Here is a 26,764-nt window from a genome sequence, read left to right as displayed (position 1 = left end):
CTATACACAATAAAGACAGTACTAAGAGGCAAGTTCATAGCACTAAATGCTTACATAAAAAACTGAAGAGCTCTCACATTAGTAACGTAACGGTAGACCTAAAAGCTCTAGAACAAGAAGAATTAATATCCAAAAGGAGTAGATGGCAAGAAATAAACTCAGGATTGAAATCAATAAATTAGAAACAACAAAATACATAGATTCAATGAAACATAGCTGGTTGAGAAAAAAATCAGTAAGATTGATAAACCCTTAGCCAACTTAACCAAAAGACAGAAAAGATTGAAATTAATAAAATTAAAGGCGAAAAGGTGGATATCACAACAGACACCAATGAAATCAAGAGAATCATAAGGGCATCCTTTGTACTCCACCCAACTGGAAAACTCAAAAGAAATGGACAATTTTCTTGATATATATGACCTACCAAAGTTAAATCAAGATCAGGTAAGCAATTTGAGCCGACCTATAACCTCTAATGAAGCACAAGCAGTCATTAAGAGCCTCCCAACCAGAAAAAAAAAAATAGCCAGGGCCAAATGGATTCAGCACAGAATTCTATAGGATCTCCAAAGAAGAATTATGCCAATACTCCTGAAATTATTCCACAAAACTGAAAGAACATTGCCGAATTTTTTTACAATTTTACCATGATATGCAAACCACACAAAGACACAACAATGAAATTACAGACCTTTATGAACATAGAAGCAAAAGTTCTCAATAGAATAATAGCAAACTAAATCCAACAACACATGAACGACCATCTACCATGATCAAGTATGTTTCATCCCAGAGATGCAGAAATGGTTCCACAAAGGCAAATTGATATACATAATCCCTCTTGTAAATCTCATAAGATACAGAAAGGCCTTTGACAAAATCCAACATCACTTCATGATAATCCAACATCCCTGGAGAGACTAGGGATACAAGGACATATCTCAACATAATAAGGGCACTATACAAAAAGCCTATCCACTAAACAAAAACAAAAAAAACTCAAAGCAATTTCACTAAAATCAGGAACAAGGGCTGGAGAGGTGGCTCAGTGGTTAAGAGCATTGCCTGCTCTTCCAAAGGTCATGAGTTCAATTCCCGGCAACCACATGGTGACTCACAACCATCTGTAATGAGGTCGGCTGCCCTCTTCTGGTCTGCAGACACACACACACACACACACACACACACACACAAACACACACAGACAGAATATTGTATACATAATACATAAATAAAATTTTTTAAAATCAGGAACAAGACAAGGTTGTCCACTCTTTCCATACCTATTCAATGCAGTACTTGAAGTCTTAACTGAGACAACTGAAGGAGATCAAGAGGCTACAAATAGGAAAGGAAGAAGTCAAAGTATCTTTTTTTAATCTGCAGATGGTATGTTTTTATTTATTTGTATACTTATGTATAATACATAAATCCCTAAAAACTCCACCTAGAAAGTTCTGATAAACACCTCCAATAAAGTAGCAGAATATAAAACTAACACACAAAACCCAGTAGCCTTCCTATGTACAAAAGAGACTGAGAAAGAAATCGGGGAATAATGCCTTTCACAATACTCTCCCACCCCCAGGAAAAAGTATCTTGTGATACTGTAAACAACCAAGGGAAAGATTTGCATAATGAAACTTTTAAGATACTGAAGAAGAAATGAAAGAAGACACCAGAGGATGGCAAGATGCTCAATAATCAGTAGAATTAATATAGTGAAAATGATTATTCTACCAAAAGCAATCTACAGATTTGACACAATCACCAAAATTCCAAAACAATTCTTCACAAAAATAGAAAAAAAAACAGTTCCCAACTTCATAATGAAAACCCAAAATATATCCTGGATAGCTGAAACAACCTTAATAATAAAAGAACACCGCTGATCTGAAGTTGTGCTACAACACTATAATAATAAAAAGAGCGTAGTATAGGCTTAAAAGCAGAGAGGTCGATCAATGGGATAGAATTGAGGACTCAGACATAAGTCCTCTCACCTATGGACACTTGATTTTTGACAAAGCCAGAAGTACACAGGGGAGGGGGAAACCCAGCATCTTCAACAAATAGTGCTGTTCCAACTAGAAGGTTGTACACAGAGGAATGCAAGTAGACCCATATTTATCACCCTGCACAATACAAAACTCAGATGCAGCTAGGATGACCATGGCATCATCCTAACATGTACTCAAAGTCGACAGATACAGGGAAGCTGGGAACCCCAGATGTCAGAAACATGTTAAATACGTTGAAGCTTAGAGGCACTTGGGTGCCAAGGCTGAACTCGAGTTTCATAGTCTTCCCCTTCTCTGACAGTTTCTCTTCCTCCTTTTTTCTTCTTCTCCTTCTCTTTCTTTTCTTCTCTTCCTTCTTCCTCCTTCCTCTTCCTCCTCCCTCCTCCTTTTTCCTTCATCTTTTTCCTCCTCCCTTCATCTTCCTCTTCCTCCTTCTTTTCTCTTCTCCTTCCTCCTTCTTCTGGTCCTTTCTTTTTCCTTTTTCATCACCATCATTATCATTATCAATCAATTTCCAGCTGCTTTAAAATAAGAATGAAAAGAACTTGAGTTCTGGCTTTGGACTGGGATGTTGTTTGGTCAGAGAGACATCCAGTGGGTCTCAATTGCACCGTCTTGCCAAGGGACAGACACCATTACGAATAGGAAGGCCCACCACTGCCTTTGCAGGAGAGAGCTTTCCACCTGGAGATAATGGATTGTAAGCTCTGAGGCCAGAGTGATGGGGTCGGTGAACCCAGCTATCTCCCAGGCGGCTAGTTCAACAATGCAGACACGTGGCTCTGTCAGTGAAAATGGAATGTGTGCACATCGTTTTTGAGCATCGTGAGGACCAGAGGCACAAAAAAAAAAAAAAAAAAAAAAAAAGAAGGGACCTGTAGCATGTCACAGCCAGTCCCTCCCAGTCACTGCATGTGTTCAGGGGTTATAGTCGGTCAAGGCTGGACCACAGAAAGCAAACCACCACTTCTGTATCCTGAGGCACCTACAAAGGACGTCCCTCTACAAAATCCTGCTCCTGAGCTTTTCCCCCTCACAGCAGGGTGGGTTATGGGGTGGCTTTCCCCACCAACTTTCTCTATTTCTACATTCACAATAATTGCAGAGTTAGAGGGCTTGGCTGGCACTGGGCTCAAACCGGGGTCTCATACACATTAGACAAGAGCTCTACCCAGGTTACACCCTCTTGGCCCATTTTATTTATGCTGAGAAAATATAATAGCCATTTCTACTTCAGAGAAAAAATTTTCATTTCCATCAATCCTATCTTTGCTTTCACATTTGTTTATTCATCTTTTTGAATGGAAGAAAGGCGACCCTGAGATTTCTCAGAGTTACTTAACCGTCTCACGTTCTATCCTGTAATCTCAGTTGTCTCCATTGTCTTCACACAAAGGACAAGGGCAGACAGCAGACATCTCGCCACGGAATGAGCCCAGACAGTGGGCTCCAGCCCAGTGTGAAAATGAAGCAGAGCAGCTCTTACTCCATCAGTCCCACACCAGTTAGCACGCACGCCTGCGCAGGGAAAGAGAACCAGCAGGCCGCTCCCTGTATTACCCTGCTATGCGCTCCAGGGAAATGTGGAATTCTGGTTGCATGCAAATAGACCTTTTAGAACGCAGAAACTTTAACTACAGTAGTGAATTTGTTTTTGGAAATCCTTTTTCATTTTAATTGTACCGGAGATTGAACTGAGGACCCTGCGGGTAAATGATCTACCATGCTAGCCCCCATAAAGTCCCCAATCTCCCCAAATCTTTTAGTCAAGTAATCTTTTTCTACTTAAATAATATGATTGGTTGAATTTAGTCTGTCCTGAATTTCCTTAAAGTGAAAGTCACCTTTATTAGTCCCAGTTCCATACTGAATTAGAACACAGTTTAGAGATCTATTTTATGACATGCCAGTCTTCAGATGCCATTAAAATTGAAATTATCCTTAATTTATTATAAAGGTAATCCATCAAGAGTTTTCACTTTATCAGGAATACCAAGAATGGGAAGATACTGGAATTCAGTCTGATGCCTGAGGAAGCCTTGGGGAGAGGGCTTGCTAAATCCTCCCTACAACCAGCAACAACATTCTTTCAGGATGGCACAGGGAAGCCCCATGCCTAGACTGAGAAGTCCTCTAGGCTGCGCTAGAGATCAAGCAGTGTAGGGCATCCGGAACACCCAAGGACCAGCCTCTAGTTAGTGGTCCTGATGCAGCACAACATGGTGAAAGGAAGGCCTGGACTTTTCGTAAAGGATTATGTCACCAGCATATCTCTGCTGACACTCTTTCCACTCTCCATAGTGTCCGGGTTTGGTGACAAATCATATCATTAGGGTACCCCAAGCAGAACTTCGCTTCCCCAACAGAAGCCCCCGGGTCTTGGTTTTTTTCACTGTCTTCTATCCCACTCTCTCAAAGCAAGGATCCCGAAGTACATCCTCGCTGATCACTTCATGTGCTTCAGGAGGGAGCCAAAGTCCGTGAGTCAACCCATTGGGGCACTGACTTCAGCAAAGGTCTCTCAGCAGTTGTGCATGGCACTCATGCAGCTGCCAGCAGACTTCAGGAGATGGGTTCTGACCAGGGCAAGGCAATATTGGGTCCCCACCGCCTCCTGCCTCCACTGCTAGAGTCCTACTCTCTGTCTCTGTCCTCCAAAGGAGTCCTCACCGGTCCCCATGCAGACAGAGCAAGCCACGGCGACTCCCGGAAGAGAGCATGCAACGTTACCCTCACGCTGCATGGGAAACTTTGAAGAAACGGTTCTCCAGTCAGAAAAGATTCCAGACTCTTTGAACATCTAAAAAGTTATTTATTTGTACAATTACATAAATATTTTCATGTCTACATGTGAACATGATGCTTCTGTTCTCAGGTGTAAAAAAGAAATCAACACAATTAGCATCTTTAGAAAATGATTACCTTATTCCAAAGCAAAAATATTCCGAAACAAAGCTGTAGATTGAACGGGTGGAAATAGTGGGAAGAGTTCTGGCGGACGGTGTGGAGGGGCTCAAAACAAAGAGCACAACAAATCCCGGAACTTGGGACTTTAGAGGAAAAAACTCCGCAAAACACATATGCAAAACTGAAACTAACCATCCAAATGAAGGTTAGTAACCTCGTGACCAGCTGCGCTCTAAGTTGATACAACTAACACATGTCCTGGCACATTTGCTCCTCCAGAGACAAGGACCTTTGTCCAGTTTACTCTCACCAAGCACACTGATATTTAAGACGGCGGCAACCTTCAGGGCCAACCGAACCGCACACTGGCTGTGAGTTCCTAGGGAGACACTGAGCTCCTCTGAATCCCTTTCCTTGTTTTTAAAATGTAGACAATAGCTACTGAGCTACTTTTGTAGGGAAAGAGACAATTAAATCTGCAAGAACTGCCCCTGGCAATAAGTGACATTCAATAAAGGCAATATTTTTTGTGTGTGTCACAATGAGAGGAATCTGATTCTGCCAATCTGTTCCAGGTAATACAGGAGCTCAGTTAAGCAGGGCCTTCTGATGCCACCTGATCACAATCAGTCATTGATGACAAAGCCATTTTACTGGGGAGCTGTGCATGTCCCTCTATTAGATGTTCCTCAGCAGCAGACAGCTCTCTCAGAACACTCTCTTCTGATGGAACAGTTCCCTCTAGGCACACACAGTAGGCATTTGTGACAAACTCCACGGGACCTCACTAGCTGACAGGAAGGTTCCCTTATGCTTATGCCCACCAAGAGACACTGCTTTAAGCACCACAGATCATGGCAGGGCCATATAGGATGCCCTGGGTGACAAGGACCTGGACCCCCGGAAAAATGGACTCTGGCTTCCCCCCAGCTGTTTGGGAGCAGCATGTACAAATCTGCAGAACTGGCTCTAAGCGGTACAGAAATCTCTCCTCAGAGTAAAGAGGGATGCAGGGAAGCTTTTGGGTTGGGGTGTAAATCGGAGAGTCACATTTAGGCAGAAAATGCAAGGAGCCAGAGCATCTAACCCAAGACAGAGGGCAAGCACATTCTGGTATCAAGATGCCAGCTACACAAGGCAGAAAGCAGCAGGCACATCTGAGGGAGCCTTCGGCTTGCATGGCCCATGGGTGCTATGTAATGCCAAGCTTTCTGAGAGCTCTCAGTATGGAAAAGCTCTGGACGGGCGCCCTCCAGGGCGCTTGGCTAGGCTTTTGGTACTGAGGGTTCCCCATTTCACTGCCAGTCATGCAAATCCAGGAGGCAGAGCCCTGAGGAGTGCTGGCTTTCTCTCCTATACTAGAATCCAAGCAGGGTTTGGAGAGAGCAGTCCTACCCGGTGTCTGCAGATACACCAGGTTAAAGTTCTCACACACTGCAGGAAGGCTAGCAGGATGGTCGGGGCTCGAGATGAGCTTCACCCCCACACACACACTGCTGCTTGTTGGGGTTACCCCTGCCGGCTCAACCAGATTGAGCAGATGCAGGCTCACCTAGAAGGAGCACCTTGGCCTGCCCAGGGCTGCCACCTGAGCTCTCAGATGCACTGCTCTTCATCCCTGTCACTCAGAAGCAGGGACCATTTGTCCCCAGTGTCATCTGCTGTGCCACCATGACGAGACAGTCTGTCTGATGTCAAGGAGGACAGAGACACTTGGCTCACATAGCTGACCTGGTCCCACGGCGTAGCCTTAGGAGAATCCCGCCGTCGGTCATCCATGCCAACGTGCACACTGACCTGGGATGCACTCAGAGGCTTCATGCGGCCATGGGCCTGCGCCTCGTATCTCTCCACGTCAGGCTTTCTGTAGCTGGAAGGCAAGAATGCAAGAGTACTTGAATCACTCTGGACATAAGGCTCTTTCTCACGGGTGAAATCAACATTTTTCAGTAACACACGTAACAAAATGTCATGGGTCTTGAAGGAAAAAGACCCTGAATTCCCATCCAAGTTCACCTGATCCAGAAACTTTCTTATGTCACAACCTCACACAGTAGGCTGTCATGCACTTTTGTTCAATGAATGCATGAATCAGGAAATCAATGTCTTACTTTTCTGGCAGTGTTAGGGACTGAACCCAGGCCTTGCACATGCTAGACGGGTGCCCTGCTAGTGAGTGGTATCCCTAGTCCATGAACATCTCTGTTAAGGAGGAGAACTGGTGATACACGAGGATCATGTGCTGACATGTGTTCATACAAACAGCTCCTGAGCATATGAGAAAGGCCCAGCTTATGACAATGGTAAGTGGTCAGTTTCTTGTCCAGGGTGCTGAGAAGCCACTGCAGAAACCCACTCAGGTCGTTTATGGTTTTCCCGGCTAAATAATGGGGAATGAGAACAAGGAAGCAGGCTGTGTGCCCCCACCCGCTGTGAGCACATACAGCAGAACCTGCCGTGGCTCCAGCGGCGCTCCAGGCCCAAGACTCACCACTTGAGCTGAAGAGAGGAGAGCACCACAGACACAGAGGAGGCTGCCATGGCCGCTGAGCCCATCCACGGCTGCAGGACGATACCAATGGGCATGAAGACACCTGCCAGAAAAAAGGGCAAGCATCACCTGAGTGTCAGGGAACACTGAGAGCCCTCCTAGGGGAAGTGAGGAGATTACTACGCCCACCAGCTTCCGAGGTCAGACCATCTTCCAAAGCTAGGGGTTTGGAACCAGCTCAGGGGTTGGGACCCACAAGGGACAAGCACTATGGATGGTCATAATCCCTGTCTACAAAGATAACAACCTGGTCTCTTGGGAGGGCCAAAAGCCAGGTCCCAGACATCCCCCCGCAGGAGTCTAAGAAGGGACTGAAATGAAGTTCCTGAGTGGGCTCTGGAGATAGAAAGACCCTTCCTTGTCTGACTTCAAGGTCCAGGAGGCTGAGGCAGACTGGATAGTTTCTATTATGGAAGTCACCAGTAGCCATTTGTACACAAAAGAGAAACAGGCAGAAAAGCTGTGCTTAAGAACTTCTGGCCAGGGCTAACAAGATGGCTTAGTGGGTGAAGGAACTTCCTGCCAAGCCCAATGGCCTGAGATAGTTCCGAGGACCACAAAATGGAATGCGAGAACTGATTCTGGCAGGGAATCCTCTCACCTCAATCAATTACCCATGTGCACACACGCACGCTCGCACACGCACACACACATGTATGCACATGCACACACACACGTATGCACACGCACACACACACGTATGCACATGCACACACACGTATGCGCATGCACACACGCGCGCGCACACACACCAATGCACACACACATGCAAAATGTAACAAAAAAACATTAACTTTCGGGTCCTTTCAGCCTATGAAGCCTTGCAGAAGTGTCTGGAATGGTCCTTTGCCTGATTCCTCATTTTTTTGGGTGAGGAATGGGAGGAGAGGAAGGGCAGTTTCAAAGCAGAAATATTTTCTCTCTCCAGGTCAGTTGTGGGAGTCTGACCACAGTCTGGGCAGGATTCATTTTTAAGATAGGCTGTGTGTCTGGCATCGCAGGCACCTCAAAACACTCCACGATGCTCATTCCTCAGTCCACGTGTCTTAATAAAGCTTCAGAGATTAGGGTCACCGTAAAGGAATGGCCAGGCCTCTAATCAGCGGTCTATAGAGGGCCAGAGTGAAGGAAGCTGTGAGGCCCCCTCAGGACTTTCCATACCGTGTCTGGCCAGTCAACCCAAGGGAAGGATGACTCAAAAGTTCATCATGGCCTTAGCAGAAAGACCAAAGGTGATGTAAGAGGTGAGGGCCGCCCCTACCTACCTGCGGCAATAGGTATTCCAACCATGTTATAAATCAATGCCAGCACCAGATTGACCCGGATCCGCCGGACAGTCCTCTTGGAAAGATGAATACTGGCCACCACGTCTAGTAAGTCATTCTACAGGAGAGGAGCACGCTTGAACAATGAACTCATGCCAACCCCAGCCCCTCCTATGACCTGGACACAGCCAAGCTCACTCTGATAAGAACCACGTCTGCTGCTTCGATGGCGACGTCTGTGCCGGTCCCGATAGCAATCCCCACGTCGGCCTGGGCCAAGGCTGGGGAGTCGTTCACGCCATCTCCCACCATGGCTACTTTCTGCCCTTCGTTCTGGAGTTCCTGAACCTTGGCCACCTTGTGAGAAGGCAGCACCTCAGCAAAGACTTTGTTGATGCCGACCTGAAAGGAAGGAAATCAATGCCTACTGTAGGTGAGAGGTGACCAGAAGCGAAGAGCCTTAGCAGCAATGACATTCTCATGGCTTTGCATATGTCCGGCTGGCTGGAGGAGGAGGTGTAGGGGTGGAAGTACAATGTTCAGGCATTCACACTAGAGCCGTGGCTTATGGGGAGCCATCCGGCGACAAATCCTTGTGCCCCAAGCTCAGAACTAAATGGGGTCTCTAAAATCATTCGCCTCAGTCCATAAGTAGGTTGAACCAAAAAAAAAAAAAAAGAAAGAAAAAAACACTCCCATAATAGGATGCTTAAATGATAGGTTTTGTTCTTATTGTTTGTTAATTTGGTTTGGTTTGGAGACACAGTCTCTATGTAGCTGTGACTGCCTAAAACTTGCCCCATAGATCAGGGTGGACTCAAACTCACAGAGGTCCACCTGCCTCTGCCTCAGAGTGCTTTTACACCAGATACTTAGATTACTTTCATTTTTTTATTTTACTTACTTATCTATTTTGCATGAGTGGGCATGTTTATAATTGTCAAGGACAAAGAATGTCTGGTCGCTGTCATACCTGAGTGGCAATGGCTCTGGCTGTCTTGCGGTTGTCCCCTGTGATTAGAGCCACATCCACGCCCATGCTTTTCAGTGTGTAGATAGCCAGGGCAGCCTCTGGTTTAACGGCATCTGCGATGGCAATCATCCCGCAGAGCACACCTGAAACAAAGCATCCGCAATCAGCAACAGTGGACCAGGCAGCTCTGTGCAACCGTGATGCCGGGACTGCAATGATGGCTCTCTTCTCTTCTTACAACACGTGCACAGGAAATGATCCCCCCAAAGTACCTCACATGTGTCTGGGTTCTGTTGGTTTTTTTTTTTTTTAGTCCTGAAAATGATGGCAAAGTGTACACAGTGGCTCCTGAAGGGGTGGGAGCAGGGACAACCTCACTTCCTCCTCCAAAGCCCTGTGGATTGTCCATAGTTTCCACTGGGAACATATATTACTTTGCCAAGAACATTTTACATAATAAGATCCTAGTGTATCAATGGAGTACTACACAGAAGAAAAAAAATGACATCTTGAAATTTGCAGGAAAATGGATAGATCTAGAAAACATCATATCGAGTGAAGTAACCCAGACTAAAAACATAAATGTCATATGTATAGTTTTAGGCATAAAGCAAAAAAAAAAAAAAAGCAGCCTACAATTCACAATCCCAGACAACCTAGACAACAAAGAGAACCCTAAGACAGACAGACATGGATCTAATCCACATGGGAGTAGAAAAAGACAAGATCTCCTGAGTAAATTGGGAGCATAGGGACCATGGGAGAGGGTTGAAGGGGAGGAGAGAGGAAGGGAGGAGAGCAGAGTAAAACATCTAGCTCAATGAGAACAGGGAGCTAAATAGAAAATTCTCAAAATATGAAATACAAATGGCTAAAACATTCATTTAAATGTTGACATCGAAAACAAAAGCAAATTAAAACAAAAAACAGAACCTAGTGTATGTTTGCTTATTGAAATATGAGAAATACACAAACGCTGCTTACAGCGATGAACAGCTGACCTCGGAAAGCTGTCCTTTGTTGTCTCTTCCTACAGAAAACATGTTTGTACAGTATGCTTTCTCCTAGAGCTCCAGGCTGCGATGTGACACAGTAAGAGGAATACACCAGGGCACTGAGCCTCTCCTCATCCCAGCTGTCAGAAGGGCTTGCAGAGCCCAAGGATTATGGGGGTAGAAATGAGGCAGGAAGGCACATTTGACTGGAGCATTCAAAATACAGGGTTGTAAACTATTTTTTGTTCAAACCCAGTTTTAGTTCTAATAAAGAGCACCAGAGTGAACAAATCGTAGGCTCCGATCTCTCCAGCATACAGCCTGGTGTACCCTGAGTGCTAAGACAGCTACAGTCGTGAGACACTGTGCCCACCCGTGAATCAGACAGGGGGAAGCTGCAGGGGCCTCCGTCCACTAAGGCTTCTGCAGGGAGGCCTCTGATTTCTGTTTTGTCTGTAGTGATGAGCGAGATGGGTGGCTGAATGGTCACCTTAGACAGACGCAAAGATGACAAGAAGCAATTTAAGACTTCTAGGAGCAGAATCAAGGCACTGAATCAAGATGGAGATATGACAAAGGAAAGCCTCGACTCTTGACTGAGAGTGGCGAGGGGGAGAAAACAGTCTTCCCAGGGCAGAGACACCAAACAGCCCTGGAAACATACATAAAAGAAACATCGTACAGACTGAACTGGCTGTACTTACGTATTTGAAAATATACACCTATATACATTTACACTGTCTTAGTCAGGGTTTCTATTGCTGCAATGAAACACCATGACCAAAAACACAAGTTGAGGAGGAGGAAAGAGATTATTTGACTTACATACAGATCACAGTCCATCACTGGAGGAAGTCAGAACAGGAACTCACGCAGGACTGGAACCTGGAGGTAGAAGCTGATGCAGAGGCCATGGAGAGTGCTGCTTACTGGTTTGCTTCCCATGGCTTGCTCAACCTGATTTCTTATAGAAACCAGAACCAACACCCCAGGGATGGTACCACCTCCCCAACACTCTCCCCAATTGATCATTAATTAAGAAAATGCCTTATGGCTGCATCTCATGAAGGCATTTCCTCAACTGAGGCTCCTTCCTCTGTGGTGACGGTAGCTTGTGCCAAGCTGACACAAAAAACCAGCCAGTACATACACATATGTTAACAATGAATGAAAATGAGGCCATGATTTTGACAGAGAGCAAGGAGGCGTATATTGGAGAGTTTAGAGGGAGGAAAGGGAAGGGAAGATGACATAATTACATTATAATCTCAAAACTAAAAGAAACCATTTTTAAAAAGAAGGGGCCTCAAGAGAAGTAAGCAAGTAAAAAGAGAGCAAGAAAGCATGGAAAAACCAGCCTGGTCTACAAGAGCTAGTTCCAGGACAGGCTCCAAAACCACAGAGAAACCCTGTCTCAAAAAACCAAAAAAAAAAAAAAAAAAGAAAGAAAGAAAGAAAGCCTGGAAAACACAGCAGAGTAACAGAAGGGAGACTTTCAAGATAAGAAAAAAGGGAGAAAAACCATGGTAAGCAAAAGGAAGAGGAGAGAAGGGGGCAAGAAGGAAAAGAAAGAAAGGGAGGGAGGGGAAGGGGCAGACAGAGGAGCCTCCTACAGAGCTGTTCTAATCTCAGGCAGAGATTACCATCAATAGCCACCAGGATGGCTGTCTGTCCTTTCATCTCATGGTCTGTCATGGTGTCACTGATGTCACTGGAGATGGTCAAACCATTGCGCTTCATCCATTCCCGGTTTCCAATCAGCACCGAGAAGGTCTGTAGGCTTGAACCTATTCAAAAGACAATGGTTACTCCTGGAAAGGCCAGCTTCACAGTGAATGAAGTCAAACCCAGATATAGACAATAACTCTTGTGACACTCCCCTTGAATGACCAGAAAGATACGCAGTATAGAACACCAATGTGAATTAAATGCAGTGTTTCATGCCTTCTATATGTGGGAAAGTGCTGTCGGCATGTTAAACATCATGTGATGTGCTTGTACTTATCTAATGTATGAGAAAGAGTACTTTGCCTGCATGTATGTATGTATGTACACCACGAGCATGCCTGATGCTCACGGAGGTCAGAGGGTGTCAGATCCCCCAGAACTGGAGCTACAGATGGTTGTGAGCCCCCATGTGAGTATTGGAACAGGACCTGGGTCGTCTGCGAGAAAAGCAAGTGTTCTAAACGCTGAGACATCTCTCCAGGCCTGATGCTTTTTTTATAGGGGCCAGAGGATGGCGTTTTAGGTCAGACCAAAGAATGTGTTGACTAGATTATTTTCTGGCAAAATAATCCCAAAGTGAATCAACAAAATCAGGTAAGTCTGTTTCTATGGTACATATACATACTATTGTTTGAGATAGAGTCTTACATTGATAAGGGGATATGACTATGTGGATGTATACACACACATACACACCACTCATATATGAATCTAGCAAGATCAAATTACTGCTCTGTGTCATGACAAGCTAATGGAAATGCTGGCCTCGAAACCATGATTGTGTAGAAAGAAGCAGAATGGAATAAAGTCTCACCTAGAGTCCCCTGATTTCTTCCTACAAGATCAGGCCTCTTCCCCTCATCTTTGAAAGACAGAAATGTACAGAGACTGCCTAAAGAAGTGACTCACTGTAGGACCTAGGTGCTAAGAAAGAAACTGTTCTGTTGCTGCTTGCAAATGTTTGCATGCTTCTATCGCTGCCTGCAAAACACCGATCTGCAGAGACGCTCATTCCTGCAAGTTCTGTTTCTATAAACATGCTGGTGACAGAAATTCCTTTGGTGGGCATGGAGCTCACAGACCACCCACTAATTACCCGACTCATCAAAGCTATAAGAATGTGCACAAGCAGGGCTGGACCTTTCCAAAGCATTACCTTGGGTTTCTGGCCACAAATAAATAGTTTCTCCTGTCTCTTTAAGTGCACGTTTGACTCTTGCTGGCTGGGATCTTCCATAACAATGTAGTCCAGGTTGGTTTTATACTCCTGGTACTCCTGCCCCCATCTCCCAAGTCCTGTGACTGAGGGCATGCAGCACACCCAGCCTCTATGACAGGCTCTAAAACCACGGCTCCAGAAAGCACAAGTGACTTTTTATCTGCCACCCTCTGGCAGTATATGACCCTGCTGAGATACTGCCCCGCCTTGGATACTCTAATGGAAAAGTCGCCTTAGGGATTGAAACTAAGAAAAGGTAGCACATGGATGGCATCTAATAACATCGCCTAAATCAGGATTTATTTTGGGGGGCATTCTAGCACTCACTACCAGTTTAATGTAATCTGGAAAATGTTGGTGGGGGGAGGCAGGCAAGGGAGATGGCTCAGTGCTTAGATGTGCTTGCTGTGCAAGCTTGGGAACCTGAGTTTTGATCCCCAGAACTCACATCAAAGCCTGCCCGTGTGTAACCCCAGCACCAGGGGAGGGATCAGACAGGAAGAACACTGGCCTGCCAGCCTAGCCCACAACAGGGAGCTCCTGCCAGCCGAGCTCACAACAGGGAGCTCTAGGTTCAGCAAGAGACCCTTCAAGGGCTAAAAGCAGAGAGTGGTCGAGCAGGACACCTAGCCCTGCTTCCTCTGTATGCGTATACATAAGCAAGTCCTACCGTCACCACACACAGATGTACACACTTGTGCATACACCATATACACACAGGAATAAAAGAAGGAAGTTAGGAAGGCAGACAGACAGACAGACAAGGTAGGGTGCAGGCAGTGCTGCATGCCTGCAACCCCAGCACTCAGAAGGTGAGACAGGACAACCCCAGAAGTTCAAGACCAGCCTGGGTTACACAGTTTGACCTTGCCTTAAACAAAATCAAGGAGAGATGGCACAGAGAGGTTAAGAGCACTGACTGTTCTTCCAGAGGTCTTAAGTTCAGCAAGCACACGGTAGCTCACATACCAGATCTGTAATGAGATCTAGTGCCCTCTTCTGGCCTGCAGCATACATGCAGACAGAGTACTGTGTATATAAATAATAAATAAGTCTAAAAAACTTAAAAAAAATCAAACAAACAAAAACCAGTAAAACTGAAATCAGCATCTGCCGCTGAGCAGTGTCTTTCTGGTGTGAGCAGACCATTTCCGCTTCCCTGGCTTTCTGTCAGCTCTGAACACTCCACATCACACCAGAGAGCACCCAGCTGGGAAAGCGACAGGAAGAACAGATGTTGTGCTACTATCACCCAGTAGCTACGGGAAGGAAAATCAGTTTGGAGTGAGAAAGATGACATTCCAGGGAATGAGTCGCTATAACTCTGTCCTATGCTACTTCAACCTTCCATATGCCTCAGAATCTGGAGGCATAAGCCGGGATGGTAGCGCACACCTACAGTCTCGGCTACCTGGAAGGCTGAAGAGGGAGGGTCACTCGAGCTCACAGGTTGGAAGCTAACACAGCAAAAACAAAATACATAAAAACTTTAGATGTACCAAAGCGGGCAAGAGAAAAAGCAGGCATTCCTGGGGTAGGCAAGGCGTGGAGTGCCCAGCAGTGAGCCTTTCATCTCGACAGGAAGGGAATCGCACAGGAGGGTCTGGTACGGACTGGCTTGACTTTGCTTTCACCCAAGATGGGTCCAGCCACCCCCAGATCCAGGAGGGACAAAAGCAAGGAATACCTTTTCCTGTGGGAGAGTTGCCAACCCCATTCAGGGCACCAGTCGGATCACTGTGAGCCAGGATGCTTTCCACGTTGCTAACTTTACAGCCAATCCCACAGCCCGGCACTGCCTGGAAGTCTGTGCAGTATCCCAGGGTCTCTGTCCCAAGTTCCTGTGGAGGCAGCAGAGCAGGACAGACACTAGAGTGAGGCCAGTGAGGAGAAAAAGGGACGGAAGGAGCAAGTAAAGGCAAAGCAAAGGAAATGCACTATGAGCTCAGCAAGCGTTCTCTCATCAGATTCAGGGTTGGCTGTCAACCTGAACCAGGTTAAAGAGCTAAACCCTCCCTAGGTGAATACCTCATGACACGGGCAGGCTGCAGATCCAAGGGAAAAGTCAAATCACCTCACACCGCACAGATATTTCCATGTAGAAAGTGATTACACTACAACGATGGGCTCGGTAAGTGGCGTGGGACAAAGCCATTCTGAAGCTGCCAGACATATCATTCCCCATGTGTGATACCCAGGGAAGGGGTCGGAAATGATGGAGATCATCAGAACAGCCAGCAAGAGGAAGTCTTCCCCCTGACCCATACAGGGAGAGGTCAAACAGCTTGTCCCCTCTGAGGGACAAGCACAGTATAAAACTTCTCAAACACCCTCTCCCTTGTTGATGTTTTTCTGAGGTACCTACATCACCCCATATATCAATGATAAAATTTTGCTCAAGCCAGTTAGACTATCAGTATAGTCCCCTAATACACTCCACTGTTTTAGGGCAGAAGGAGAGGTACAGTGCTTCTCTGAACTCCCCAAATCAGGCTTCTCAGCTCACGTGTGCTAGCTCCTCCCAGCTAACCCCACTTGTGATCCCTCACCCTCACCGAATAAAGAAGTTACTGAAGTACCTGTCTTCCCCTGTCTCAGACCTAGGTCCTCAGAAGGCAGAGGAGTCATTTCTCACTCATTCTGTCCTACGTCCAGTGTTACCATCTCGTTCCACAAATAGCCATGAAGGAGCCACTACAAACCCTGTCTACCACAAGTGAAGACCTCCTCCGAGGCAGCTAAGCAGGGAAGTGTGTGGAAGATGAGGTTGATGGGAGAGAAGGCAACTCAATGCCAAGGCCCTGCAACGCAATGCAAAAGCCCTGCAACGCAACGCCAAGGCCCGCATACCTCTTTGCAGTATTTGGTGACTGCCACGCCCAAGGGGTGCTCACTGCTGGCCTCTGCAGTACCCACAACAGCCAGAACCTTCCTGAGGGACAGTGTAGCTGTGTCCACAAGCAACAGGAACCGCATGACTCTGGGGACCCCGTGGGTGATGGTGCCAGTTTTGTCGAACATAACAGTCTTTATCTGCAAGAACAACTTCATGTCAGGACTTAACATGGAGGCAGCTTTCAGAGTTCCTGTGTCTTAAGGAAGAGCCTCTTCCAACTTGCCTTGGGCAGGGAACTATTGCTACCTTCCTAACTCTGCAGGCAACAATTGCCAGTCTGTACACCTAACTGTACTTTTCCTTTGACCCAGTAGAGGGCAGCAGGTTGCTCTGTTCAGATCCATGATCCAAGAGCAGCAGATGCATACACTGTTGGATTCCCTGCCTTCAACACTGTTAATTGATCATCTCCCTCCAAAGATCCCTGCCTCCCCTAGTCCACCCTGACTTTGCCAGCATACAGTCTAGTGGCTTGAAGGAGCAATCTACTCTACTATGTGATCTTTCAAAGCTTTCATAACTAGGCCCTCCCTCAACACATTCTGTCTCAGATTTTCTTCTAGTTGTTCATTAGTTTATTCAGCCCCAGGTGCTTTGAAACTGAGTGCTAGGGTCAGAACAGTGAAGGGAAACGCAGCAGACTTCATGTATGATCCACACAGCTGCATGGTCCCCACGGACCCACTTACTTCTGCAACACCCCCGCTACCACATCAGCAGGCTAGCTCTTACTCAACTTCCCTGAGCACCAGCACTACCTAAGGACCCTGAACAGGCCAAGCCCCAGTGTCCTTATGGAGTTGTAGTCCTAATGCTCAGTACTTGGGACACCTGTCCTTCCCCTATGCTGTAAGCTCCTTGGAAACTAGGAGCCATGACTGGTGCCAGAGCCTGGTGCAGGGCCTGCCTGCAGGAAGTGTGCAGCAAACAGTGCAGAGGACAAATAGGAGTGCAGACCGGTGTGCTGGGCAAAAGGAAGACTTTGGTTTTCTTAGATACAGTCTCACTAAGCAGCTCAGGTAAAACGTGAACTCATGATCCTTCTGCCTCGGCCTCCTGAGAGCTGGGACTGCAGGCACATATCACCACACCAACCTCAGCGAAGAGTCTTAACATAGACTGTGGCTCTTCCAAGTCACAGGAACCTGTGAGCTGGCAACTTTGTTAACAGCTGCAGGTTACCTAACCTCCCCGTGATGTAGTCTCTTACGAATCCCATCTACCACATGAGATGGAGTCCATGACTGTCCACAAAACAGCGAATTGTACAGCCATTGACTGCTGCTGGTTTTGCTGCTACTCCCAGGCAGACATGGCTTCCTGCTCCAGCCACCAACACTTACCCTCAGGCTTTCCTCTTAAGAACAGTAAAGAGTTACTATTTTATAAGAAAAAACTGTTATCCAAGTTCCCACAGAGAACCTGGCAGGGCTCACCTTGTGTGCCATCTCCAGAGGCTTGCCTCCTTTGATCAGGACGCCATTCTGGGCCGCCACCCCGGTGCCCACCATAACGGCTGTGGGTGTGGCCAGCCCCAAGGAGCAGGGGCAGGCGATGCACAGCACCGTGATGGACGTCTGGAAGGCGAAACGGATGATCACCTCTGTCTGCGAGATATGCTTGCTCGGGTTCTGCAGAGGGGAGAAACATCAGATGGGGCATTCAGGGAGGAGTTGAGCACCAAGACTGTCACAGCGGGGCAGTGGGAACTGAGAACGCAGTGAGCTTGTTTAGGGAACGTGCCCGTATTCTGTGCAGCTTCAGTATCAGAGCTGACCTCCCTGCCCCACTTCCTACTTCCCCAACTTCTTCCTATAGCTTCCCTCAAAGAGGCAAGGTGGGACAGGGGCAGAGTCATGTAGACTCTGATGGAGCACAAGCTCAGAAGTCAGACCACGGAGGTCATACGCCCGGCACTACTGTTAACTTCACCCCTCTCTGCCTCAGCTTCCCCGGGTATAAAATGGTGATTAAAGAATCTCAGAAGTGCTTTGTGCTTGTAAATGAGGCAAATGCACACAAACAGACATCTGCACAGAACAGCACTGGCACGGCCATGTTAGAAATTACAACCCTCATAGTTTTGGGTTTCATTATTATGAAAGCTTCAACAGCTCTCCAAAGAATCTATGTTCAGATGATGCAAGGATATCTATCACTGTTTTCTTCCCATTATAGCAAAACCTGGGGACAACCAAAAGGGAACTAACTGGTCAGCTAAGCTACAGACTAGGCAACTGACCGGAAGATGAAGCTACATGCACTAAGGCGGAAAGAAAGCAGTGAGACAGTGAGATTTAAAAGGCAGCATAAGGAAACATGCTATGGCTTTATTCGTGCTATTAAATCTTCTGCCTAACGCATCAACCACAGAAAGCGCAAAGGGTAGCACTGGGGGCACTGGGGCACTGGGGGCACTGGGGGCACTAGGGGCACTTGTAGTAACAGCTTTTGTTCTTCTATGCCTGTTTCATCACCCAAAGAAAACAACACAGAGGTCTGCTTTACGGTGTGGTGGCACACGGTGAAACAGTACTGGCTGTCTGGGATCTCCACTCATCTTGCTGCTGGTTACGGCTGTGGGACACTATTCTAAGAACCACTACACTCACTAATCACAATAAAAAGTGTGTTTTCTGAAATGAGATTAGGAATCTCAACTTCTTCACAGTCTTTATCCTTCCATTTTAAAAGGCACGATTTTAAAATAAGGTATACTGTAAGAGTTATTTAATATTCATAGAAGCCACTGTATTCGTGTAAAAGGGCATGCTACTTAACAAAGATGGGATTTTTAAGAGATAAAGACAATGTGATCCTTTTAACTGTCATTCTTACTAAAATGACACTTGACATTTTAGCAGCACTGATAAACTTCGGGAACTACCATGAACCCTCCCTACAAATGACGCTCTTGCCGCAGTGACGAGAGTATCTGAAAGAAACAGGCAGTGCCCCAGTTGTTAACGCACACCCTGATTTAGAAATGGAAACAAAAGAATCAGAGTAAGAGGGCAAAGCATGGAGCAGCAGAGAGCCACATGTTCTCAACTTCCCGAAAAGGGAACCCCTGACCGTCAGGCTGGGCGCTGCCGCTGGCGATCCTAGGAACACGCTTATTCATGGGTCACTCTTTTGAGCATCAGGGGGCTGCTTAGATGCCACAAAGGACTCAACTAAGACTTTCTCAGCTTAACATACAAACACCGAGGGAGAAAACGGCATCTCAGCAAACAGTGTGCACCGTGTCTGATATACCTTTACCTGCGGGCAGAAACTATTTTAAAAGAAGAAACAGGTTCTGTCTTTAGTTCTTTACTCTGTTACTCTAAGCTAAAATAAGCCCTGGCATGAGATAAGACGAGACGATGCTCCACTCACTGCTGGCACTGATGGGTCATTAGCTGTTCAGGCCTGGCACTGCTGGCCTCTCAACTGTGGCCTCCAGGTATCAGTTCATAAAACCACAGTCATAAAAACCACGATGTCTTTAGACACCACTCATGTCCGCTCTTGTTTCTTAAGCACATACATTTTTCTGAGGATACATTGTATTTTCCATTTGTTTTTGACGTTTGATAAAACAGTATTTCCTAAGATAGTGTTCTTCACCTACTTCTTAAAGTTAGAAAATGTATCTCCCCTTACTCTGTTGTTAAATAACTGTTTAATTATGAGAAAGCCTTGTCTATAATGACATGTAGCCTTTAAGTAGTATAGTAACACAAGAAGCACCACTGCTTGGGAAGGCAAGATACTAAAGCTGGTGTTCGTAGACAGAGGGATCAAAAAACATATTTTCCCCTAAGATCTAGCATAGCATGTCATCAAAATTGTGGTCTATTTTCTATAACGTATGTCTTATAATGGCCAATAAATTCCTGAAGCACTCCAACTGGGAGCCAAATGATGAATATTATCTCTGAGTAGATAGCAAAGTGCATTTGTGTGTGTATCCGTGCCAACGATGGAACCCAGGGCCTTGCACAAACTGAGTGAGTGCTCTGCCGCTGAGTGAGAGCCCTGACCTTCAGTGAGCACCCTCACTAAAGATCTTCACAAGTAGACTGATTACCCTACTATGACATAGACTTTGCTGCCAATAGGTGAAAGAAGCAAATAAAACATAATGGATAATAAAGCCCAGTGAATCCGAGACACAGAGAATAGGGTCAATGGTAGTCAGTTACTTAAAGCATGGCAACCATCTTGTCCAAGGCACCCGACTTACAGGGAAGTACTTCTGAACAACACCAAAATCGACAAAACCGATGACAATCCACACCACCAATGTTAAGGTTGAAATGATGATGATAAATGGGACAAAATATCCACTAAACCGGTCAGCCAGCTGCTGAATGGGTGCCTACGAAAATAAAGCATGAAGACCACAGAAAGTTACAACCCACCAAGACAGACAAGAGTAGGGTTGGGTCCAAGCTCCCTCCATTCCCGCTTAGGAATCATCTGCTCCGTAACTGATGGGTACTCCTATGAACCTTGAGATTATTCCTCACGTTTCTTTGTCTGGAGGCAGGATATAATGTAGCCCAGGTGGTCTGGAGCTGGCCCAGGCCAAGAATGAGCGTGAAGTCCTGATCTTCCAGCTTCCATCTCTGGACTAGCTAGGGATGTAAGGTCCGTGTGGCCCTACCATTCTATTTTAGTTTTTAGTCAGTGCTGGAGATGGACCCCGGGGCCTCTGGTATGCTAGGCTGTGACCGTTTCTCAAAGCAGGGGTTTCATCACTTGTTTTAAGTTTCATCACTACCTTTGACATCTGAGCCTCTTCCACCAGCTTCACAATCTGAGCCAACGTAGTGTCGTTGCCCACGTGGGTGGCTTTAATGAGCACTGAGCCGTGAGCATTTATAGAGCCAGCGATCACTACGCTGCCGGGCTTCTTAGTGACAGGCATGGCCTCTCCTAGAAGAGAAGACAGCCCACTCTGTGTCACGTGCACCAGTGACAACCAAGACCCCACTGAAGGGAACATAAAGCAAACCGCCTAACCTGTGATGAGGGACTCATCGGCCATGGTATTGCCTTCCAAGACTTTCCCATCCACTGGGAACTTGCCCCCGGGGACAACCTTGATGATATCACCTCGCTGCACCAGCTCCATGGGCACTTGCTCCTCTCTGCAACAGAAGACATCCAGATAACATCCTCCTGGTCTGTAATCAGGCCGGGTCCTAGACTGACTACTGAACTTTTTTATAGCTAAACCCTATGTATCTGAGAGTTCTAAATTAGCAGACACAATCAATCTTGCATCAAAAATATTCAGGAAAGGGATTGGGATGTAGCTTGGTGGTTCAGCACTTGCTCAGCATGTAAGAGGCCCTGGGTCCCATCTCCAACAAAATATCTCTCTCTCTCTCTCTCTCTCTCTCTCTCTCTCTCTCTCTCTCATACACACACACACACATACACACACACACACACACGGAGAGGACCTCAACATTCACATATGTTTGCATTATTGTTCTCTAAACAATACAGTATAATACCTATTTACATAGTAATTGCATTGTAAATGTATCATAATTATTCTAGGGATGATTTAAAGCATGTGGAGAGATGTGAAATTCTATACAAATACTATTCCATTTCAGAGGAGGAGCTTAAGCATGGGGTGACTTGGCATCTGAGGGTCCTAGAACCAAATTTCATTTATGCTGGGGGGATGGCTATACCTGCTTTGCAATGAGCGATGGAAAGGGGCTGAGCTTGACAGGAGAGTGCGCAGTTGAAAGCAGATTTCCACCGTCATGCTAAGGGCTAGAGACTTTACCCTAAGAAAGCAGGGAGTCGCTGAAGGATTCCAGCACACAGCAGTACAGACGGACCGGTACAACGCAGGCCTTTAGAAAGGCCACCGGTCAGAATGTGGAGAAGCTCCAGCAGCCAATGCAAGCTTAGGACAGCACCTCAAGGGAATGACTACAGTGGCCTGCACATCATTAACTTCAAGATGGACACTTGCTGTGAACTACAAAGATGATATGGAAAGATCACAAACTCTATTGATGGACACACCCACCTGAGGATTAAGTTGTCCTCACCAAGGGTCACGACTGTGGCTTCTGTGGCTTGGAGTGACATGAGTTTTGCCAGGGCTTCTGAGGTTTTGCTCTAGGAAATAATCGGAATGCAAACTCAGAGCTGACTGCCCAAACCCAGGCTGACACTCACAAGCACGGTGTCAAAGGTGGCTGGTGCAAAACACACAGCCACCACTAACCACCAAGGCAGCCACGCATGCCAGTGCCACAAGGGAAGCCCAGGCCGGTGCTGCCTAAGAAGACCTTAGAATTCCACTTCAGATTAAAACAATTCCAGTCTCCCCGAAGGCCGTTTTCTTTCACCCTCAAAATAATTTTCTTCCCCTTCTTTTACAGGCTCCGTTCCAATGCTGGGCTCGGTGTAAAGTGTTAGACATCACCCAAGCCTGAGGTGGAGGTGTGCGTTTCTACACGGACTACAATCCATTAGGCACTAAGAGACCATGTGAGCTCAGGCATAAAGTTCAAAGTTTGCTCCGCTGTGCAATCACCCGAACAAAGGTTTTACTAATTAGCCAGATTAGCGGGGATTCCAGAAGGAACAAGCAACTGGGAGATTAGTGACTACAGCCCTAATTACATAGGGGGTCAGATTCCTTGGTCATTCTCTACAGCCTGTATAATTGGTGGGTCTCAGCGCAGGCTGCCAATGGACAGAGATTCAGATTACTGGAAGGAATGGTGCCTTTTGTTAACCTGTAGCTAGTGGTAGCTACCTTTGCCACGTGTTCCAGCCACCGACCAAGGGCGATGAACACGAAGAGCATGGGGGGTGTGTCAAAGAATGTCACAGGGCTCTTCTCAGCCTTCTCAGCGATGGCAACCACCAGGATGACCAGGGAGTAGGCGTAGGCAATGGTCGTGGCCAGTACGATGAGCACATCCATGTTGGCTGACTTGTGTCTCAAGGATTTGTAGGCTTGAACATAGAAGTACCACCCACCAAAGAACTGAAAGACAGGGAGGGCAAGGGTCAGACAAAGAGGAGGAGGCCCAGGAGCCCGCGGGATGATGAGGATTCTAGGTGCATGTGAGTATCTGGTATCACTCTGTTCTCAGTGGTTATTTGTTCCTGATGACACACGCTCTGCCTCAGCCTCCGATGAAGCATATTTTCTGGTCAGAACGCTACTGGCCACAGAAGTGGATGAGCCCTTAAGGACATGAGGCCTTTAAAATGCAGGCCTGCGTGCAAATGTCCATAATAAGAGAATGGTAACGACGATGATGATGGCTCACTTCTACTGAAAATGGTCTCTAGAGAGAAGGTACATCAATGGCATATGTCCATGACACAAATAAAAGAGACAGCATCCGTTAGTGTTCAACATAACCCCACTTCCATTAAAAAACATCTGTGTCTGTGTAGGCTAAACTTGCATACATACATACAAGCATAAACACACATGCCCGCGCACACACACATTTGCTCTCTTTGTGAGATATCGGAGCGATACATGCCTAACTCCTGAAGATACAGCAGCAATACTAGAGAACAGGACTGGGCCAGAGGAGTGCGTAATTATTAGTCAGAACACCTTTCCCTTTGCTTCCGTACTGCTGAAATTACTTAGGATAAATCAAAGCGGATTTGCAATTAAAAAGAAAATATAGGAAAATAATTCAGCCTACAGATGGTTACCCCTAAATAATCCTAGTTTTATATGTCAAAATGTTCCCATGCAGACATTCTCTATGTATATACATGCCTGCATACACAGATGTTCTTCAGAGCCTGCCTGTTACCCAAAGCTGAAGACCATGGCTTTGCCTTTCAGGATAGAACATTCAAGAGAAGCATGAGCTCCAGGGACATTCATCTAATAATCCTAACAACTAAGGTAAACTAGATTAAATAATAAGCAAATCAGGGCATTGGGGACTTGAGGGGTGACTGAATGATGGCACGCTTGGCCTAGCATGTATGAGATCCTGAGTCTTGCTACTGGTAACACACATACACACACACACACACACACACACACACACACACACACACACACCAGGAACAGACACAGGCTCACTAAGCTTACAAGGAGAGCGTGGTTGTTCTAACAAGTTTCAATCGCTTACAAAGAAGTGACTGTGAGGCTGTCAGTGAAGCCAGGCACATTTCTTAGTTCCCACATTTGCAACCCTCCCTGCAGGTCATAAGACAGACATAAGAGCAGCAGCTACCCAGAGGGGAGGCAGCAAAGTTGCAGTGAAGTACCACCGGAACCAAAGGGCTGCTGACACAGTTGAAGGGCAGAGATCCCCTAGCCATGCCTGGGCACAAGGGGCAGAGGTTTGCCCAGCTTTCCAATACGTACTTGGACAAAGGTACACAAGATGAAGAAGATGAGATTTAGAATGGACAGTCCTGGAATGATGTTGTGGTCCAGGACCATCGTCTCATGGGGCTTATTGCTGGGGATTAACATGTAGATCATCAAGCCCATGACAGGGATGCCAAACACCAGGCTACACAGGAAAGATTTCTTCCACCTGGAAGGCAAAATCAGCAACACGGACACATCAGAACTGAGATCAGGTTAGATCTAAGATGGAGTAAACCAAAAGTGAGGCTCACCCCGACACAGTCGTCAATCTAAAGATCTTTGGGCTTAGCTCTGCCTTTGCATAAACTGGAATGTGACCACCAATTTATAGGTGCAGCAACTGAGGACTAGAAGACGAGAACTATCTCCAAAGAGGTTACCACCCTAGCCTACAGCAGCTTAGTGTTCTCGCTGTTGTCTTATGCAGATTCCCCTCAAAGCAAGAAATGGATGAACAGTATTTTATTAGTATAGTATAAGCTTAGTTACACATTCAATTTTTAATAACTACTTAAAATAAGAGTATAAGATTAGTGAGGCTGTCAGTAAACACAAAAGTTTAGAACCGAGAATCACAGATGAGATCTGGGCTTCATGTGAGCTACATCATGCATGAAATCCCAAACAGGCCATACGGATCCTTCACTTAAGGTTCTTTTAAGTTCCGTATCCTAATGTAGCTCCTGCAATCCTGCGCGCTCAGGCTGCTGCCTGAGGCCATCCAAGAGGCAGACCCACTAGCTTCCCAAACTCTCACCTGCCAACCCCCCTGCACCCTGGGTAAGCCGACTGGACCATGCTGCAGGCACTCCAAAAGCCCCAGAAGGAACCTCACTCCCTGATGCTTCCTTTAGCTTAACACACTCCTCTGGGTTGCAAATCCTGGATCTCCTGGTTCCTGGACCTTCCAGAATCTGCCTAAGTCACTGATGTCATAGTTCACAAGGAAAGGAGTCACTCTGAGGTACTGTGCTACATACAACAGCAGCCTTCAAGTGTGTCAAAAGACTAAGCAACCATCTGAAACTATGAATGAACCTATATCTGCATCCTAGGCCACCCACCCCACCCCACCCCCACTTTGGGATGGAGATTCGGGGCCTAGTGCATGCTAAGCATACACTCCATCACTGGGCTAGGTGCCCTTCCCTGCACCGGCTCTTTCCTTTCCACTTAGCTTTGAGGACTGTCTTCAGATCCTACTTCTAGAACTTATGCAAATCAAGCCTAAACAGATTATAAAAGAAAAAGCCAACCTTCCCCTCCCTCTATCCCAGCTAAAGTACATCTAGCATGTCATCCACCAGCTACAGGTGACTATTTAGTTAACTTAAAATTAAAATTAGTGAAACTTAAAAAGAAAGAAAACCTCAGTTCTACACTCGTACTAGCACATTTAAAGAACACTATCAAGCTAGGCGGTACAGACACAGAGGCTGCCAACAGCCAGACACTTCTACAGACAGCATGCTCCCAGCTGATGCCACCCCAAGGGGTAAGGGCAATGAACCCAGGAAGCTGGGGTGGCTGGGCCACAGTCGAGCATGACCACATCTGCATCAGCCAGAGTCAGGGGACAGAGGAGGGTGGAGGCTTAGTCAGGGCTACCCTTCACCTTCTGCTTTCTACCTACTGTTTTATTTCCACCTTGTGGTCCAAGTGATGAGCGCTGGGATGTCTCTGGGCCAAGGACGCATGAAAGCCGGTTTCCTTGTGATTGAAAGAGACGGGTGGGGAGCAAGGAGAAAGACGGCGGTTAAAACAGGCACAAGTGGGAAGCATTTCCAGCCCCGGAAGTTAAAATCTCAGAGTTCCCC

At 46.4% G+C, this 26,764-nt stretch overlaps 1 protein-coding gene across 2 annotated transcripts in view; it reads right to left on the bottom strand.

Annotated features, from left to right (window-relative positions):
- Positions 1–4,837: 4,837 nt before the first annotated feature.
- Positions 4,838–26,764, bottom strand: part of Atp7b (ATPase copper transporting beta) — a 67,620-nt gene continuing 45,693 nt past the window's right edge. For both annotated transcript variants that reach the window (XM_041673956.1, XM_041673955.1), the window contains exons 6-21: positions 26,581–26,657; positions 24,939–25,113; positions 23,343–23,576; positions 22,605–22,696; positions 21,572–21,699; positions 21,330–21,484; positions 20,790–20,924; positions 17,995–18,189; positions 16,513–16,695; positions 15,350–15,503; positions 12,359–12,502; positions 9,721–9,863; positions 8,946–9,149; positions 8,748–8,865; positions 7,423–7,525; positions 4,838–6,801 (exon numbers count right to left, since the gene is read on the bottom strand). In XM_041673956.1, the coding sequence (XP_041529890.1) occupies positions 6,528–6,801; positions 7,423–7,525; positions 8,748–8,865; positions 8,946–9,149; positions 9,721–9,863; positions 12,359–12,502; positions 15,350–15,503; positions 16,513–16,695; positions 17,995–18,189; positions 20,790–20,924; positions 21,330–21,484; positions 21,572–21,699; positions 22,605–22,696; positions 23,343–23,576; positions 24,939–25,113; positions 26,581–26,657 (2,514 nt within the window). In that variant the 3' untranslated portion in view covers positions 4,838–6,527. The remainder of the gene's footprint in view (positions 6,802–7,422; positions 7,526–8,747; positions 8,866–8,945; positions 9,150–9,720; positions 9,864–12,358; positions 12,503–15,349; positions 15,504–16,512; positions 16,696–17,994; positions 18,190–20,789; positions 20,925–21,329; positions 21,485–21,571; positions 21,700–22,604; positions 22,697–23,342; positions 23,577–24,938; positions 25,114–26,580; positions 26,658–26,764) is intronic.

Source organism: Microtus oregoni, unplaced genomic scaffold (genome assembly GCF_018167655.1).
Source record: "Microtus oregoni isolate MIOR12 unplaced genomic scaffold, Mior012 000024F_ref0000369, whole genome shotgun sequence".
Lineage (NCBI taxonomy): Eukaryota > Metazoa > Chordata > Mammalia > Rodentia > Cricetidae > Microtus > Microtus oregoni.
The sequence above is the reverse complement of the archived record's forward strand: the minus strand, read 5'-3'. Positions and strand labels throughout refer to the sequence as shown.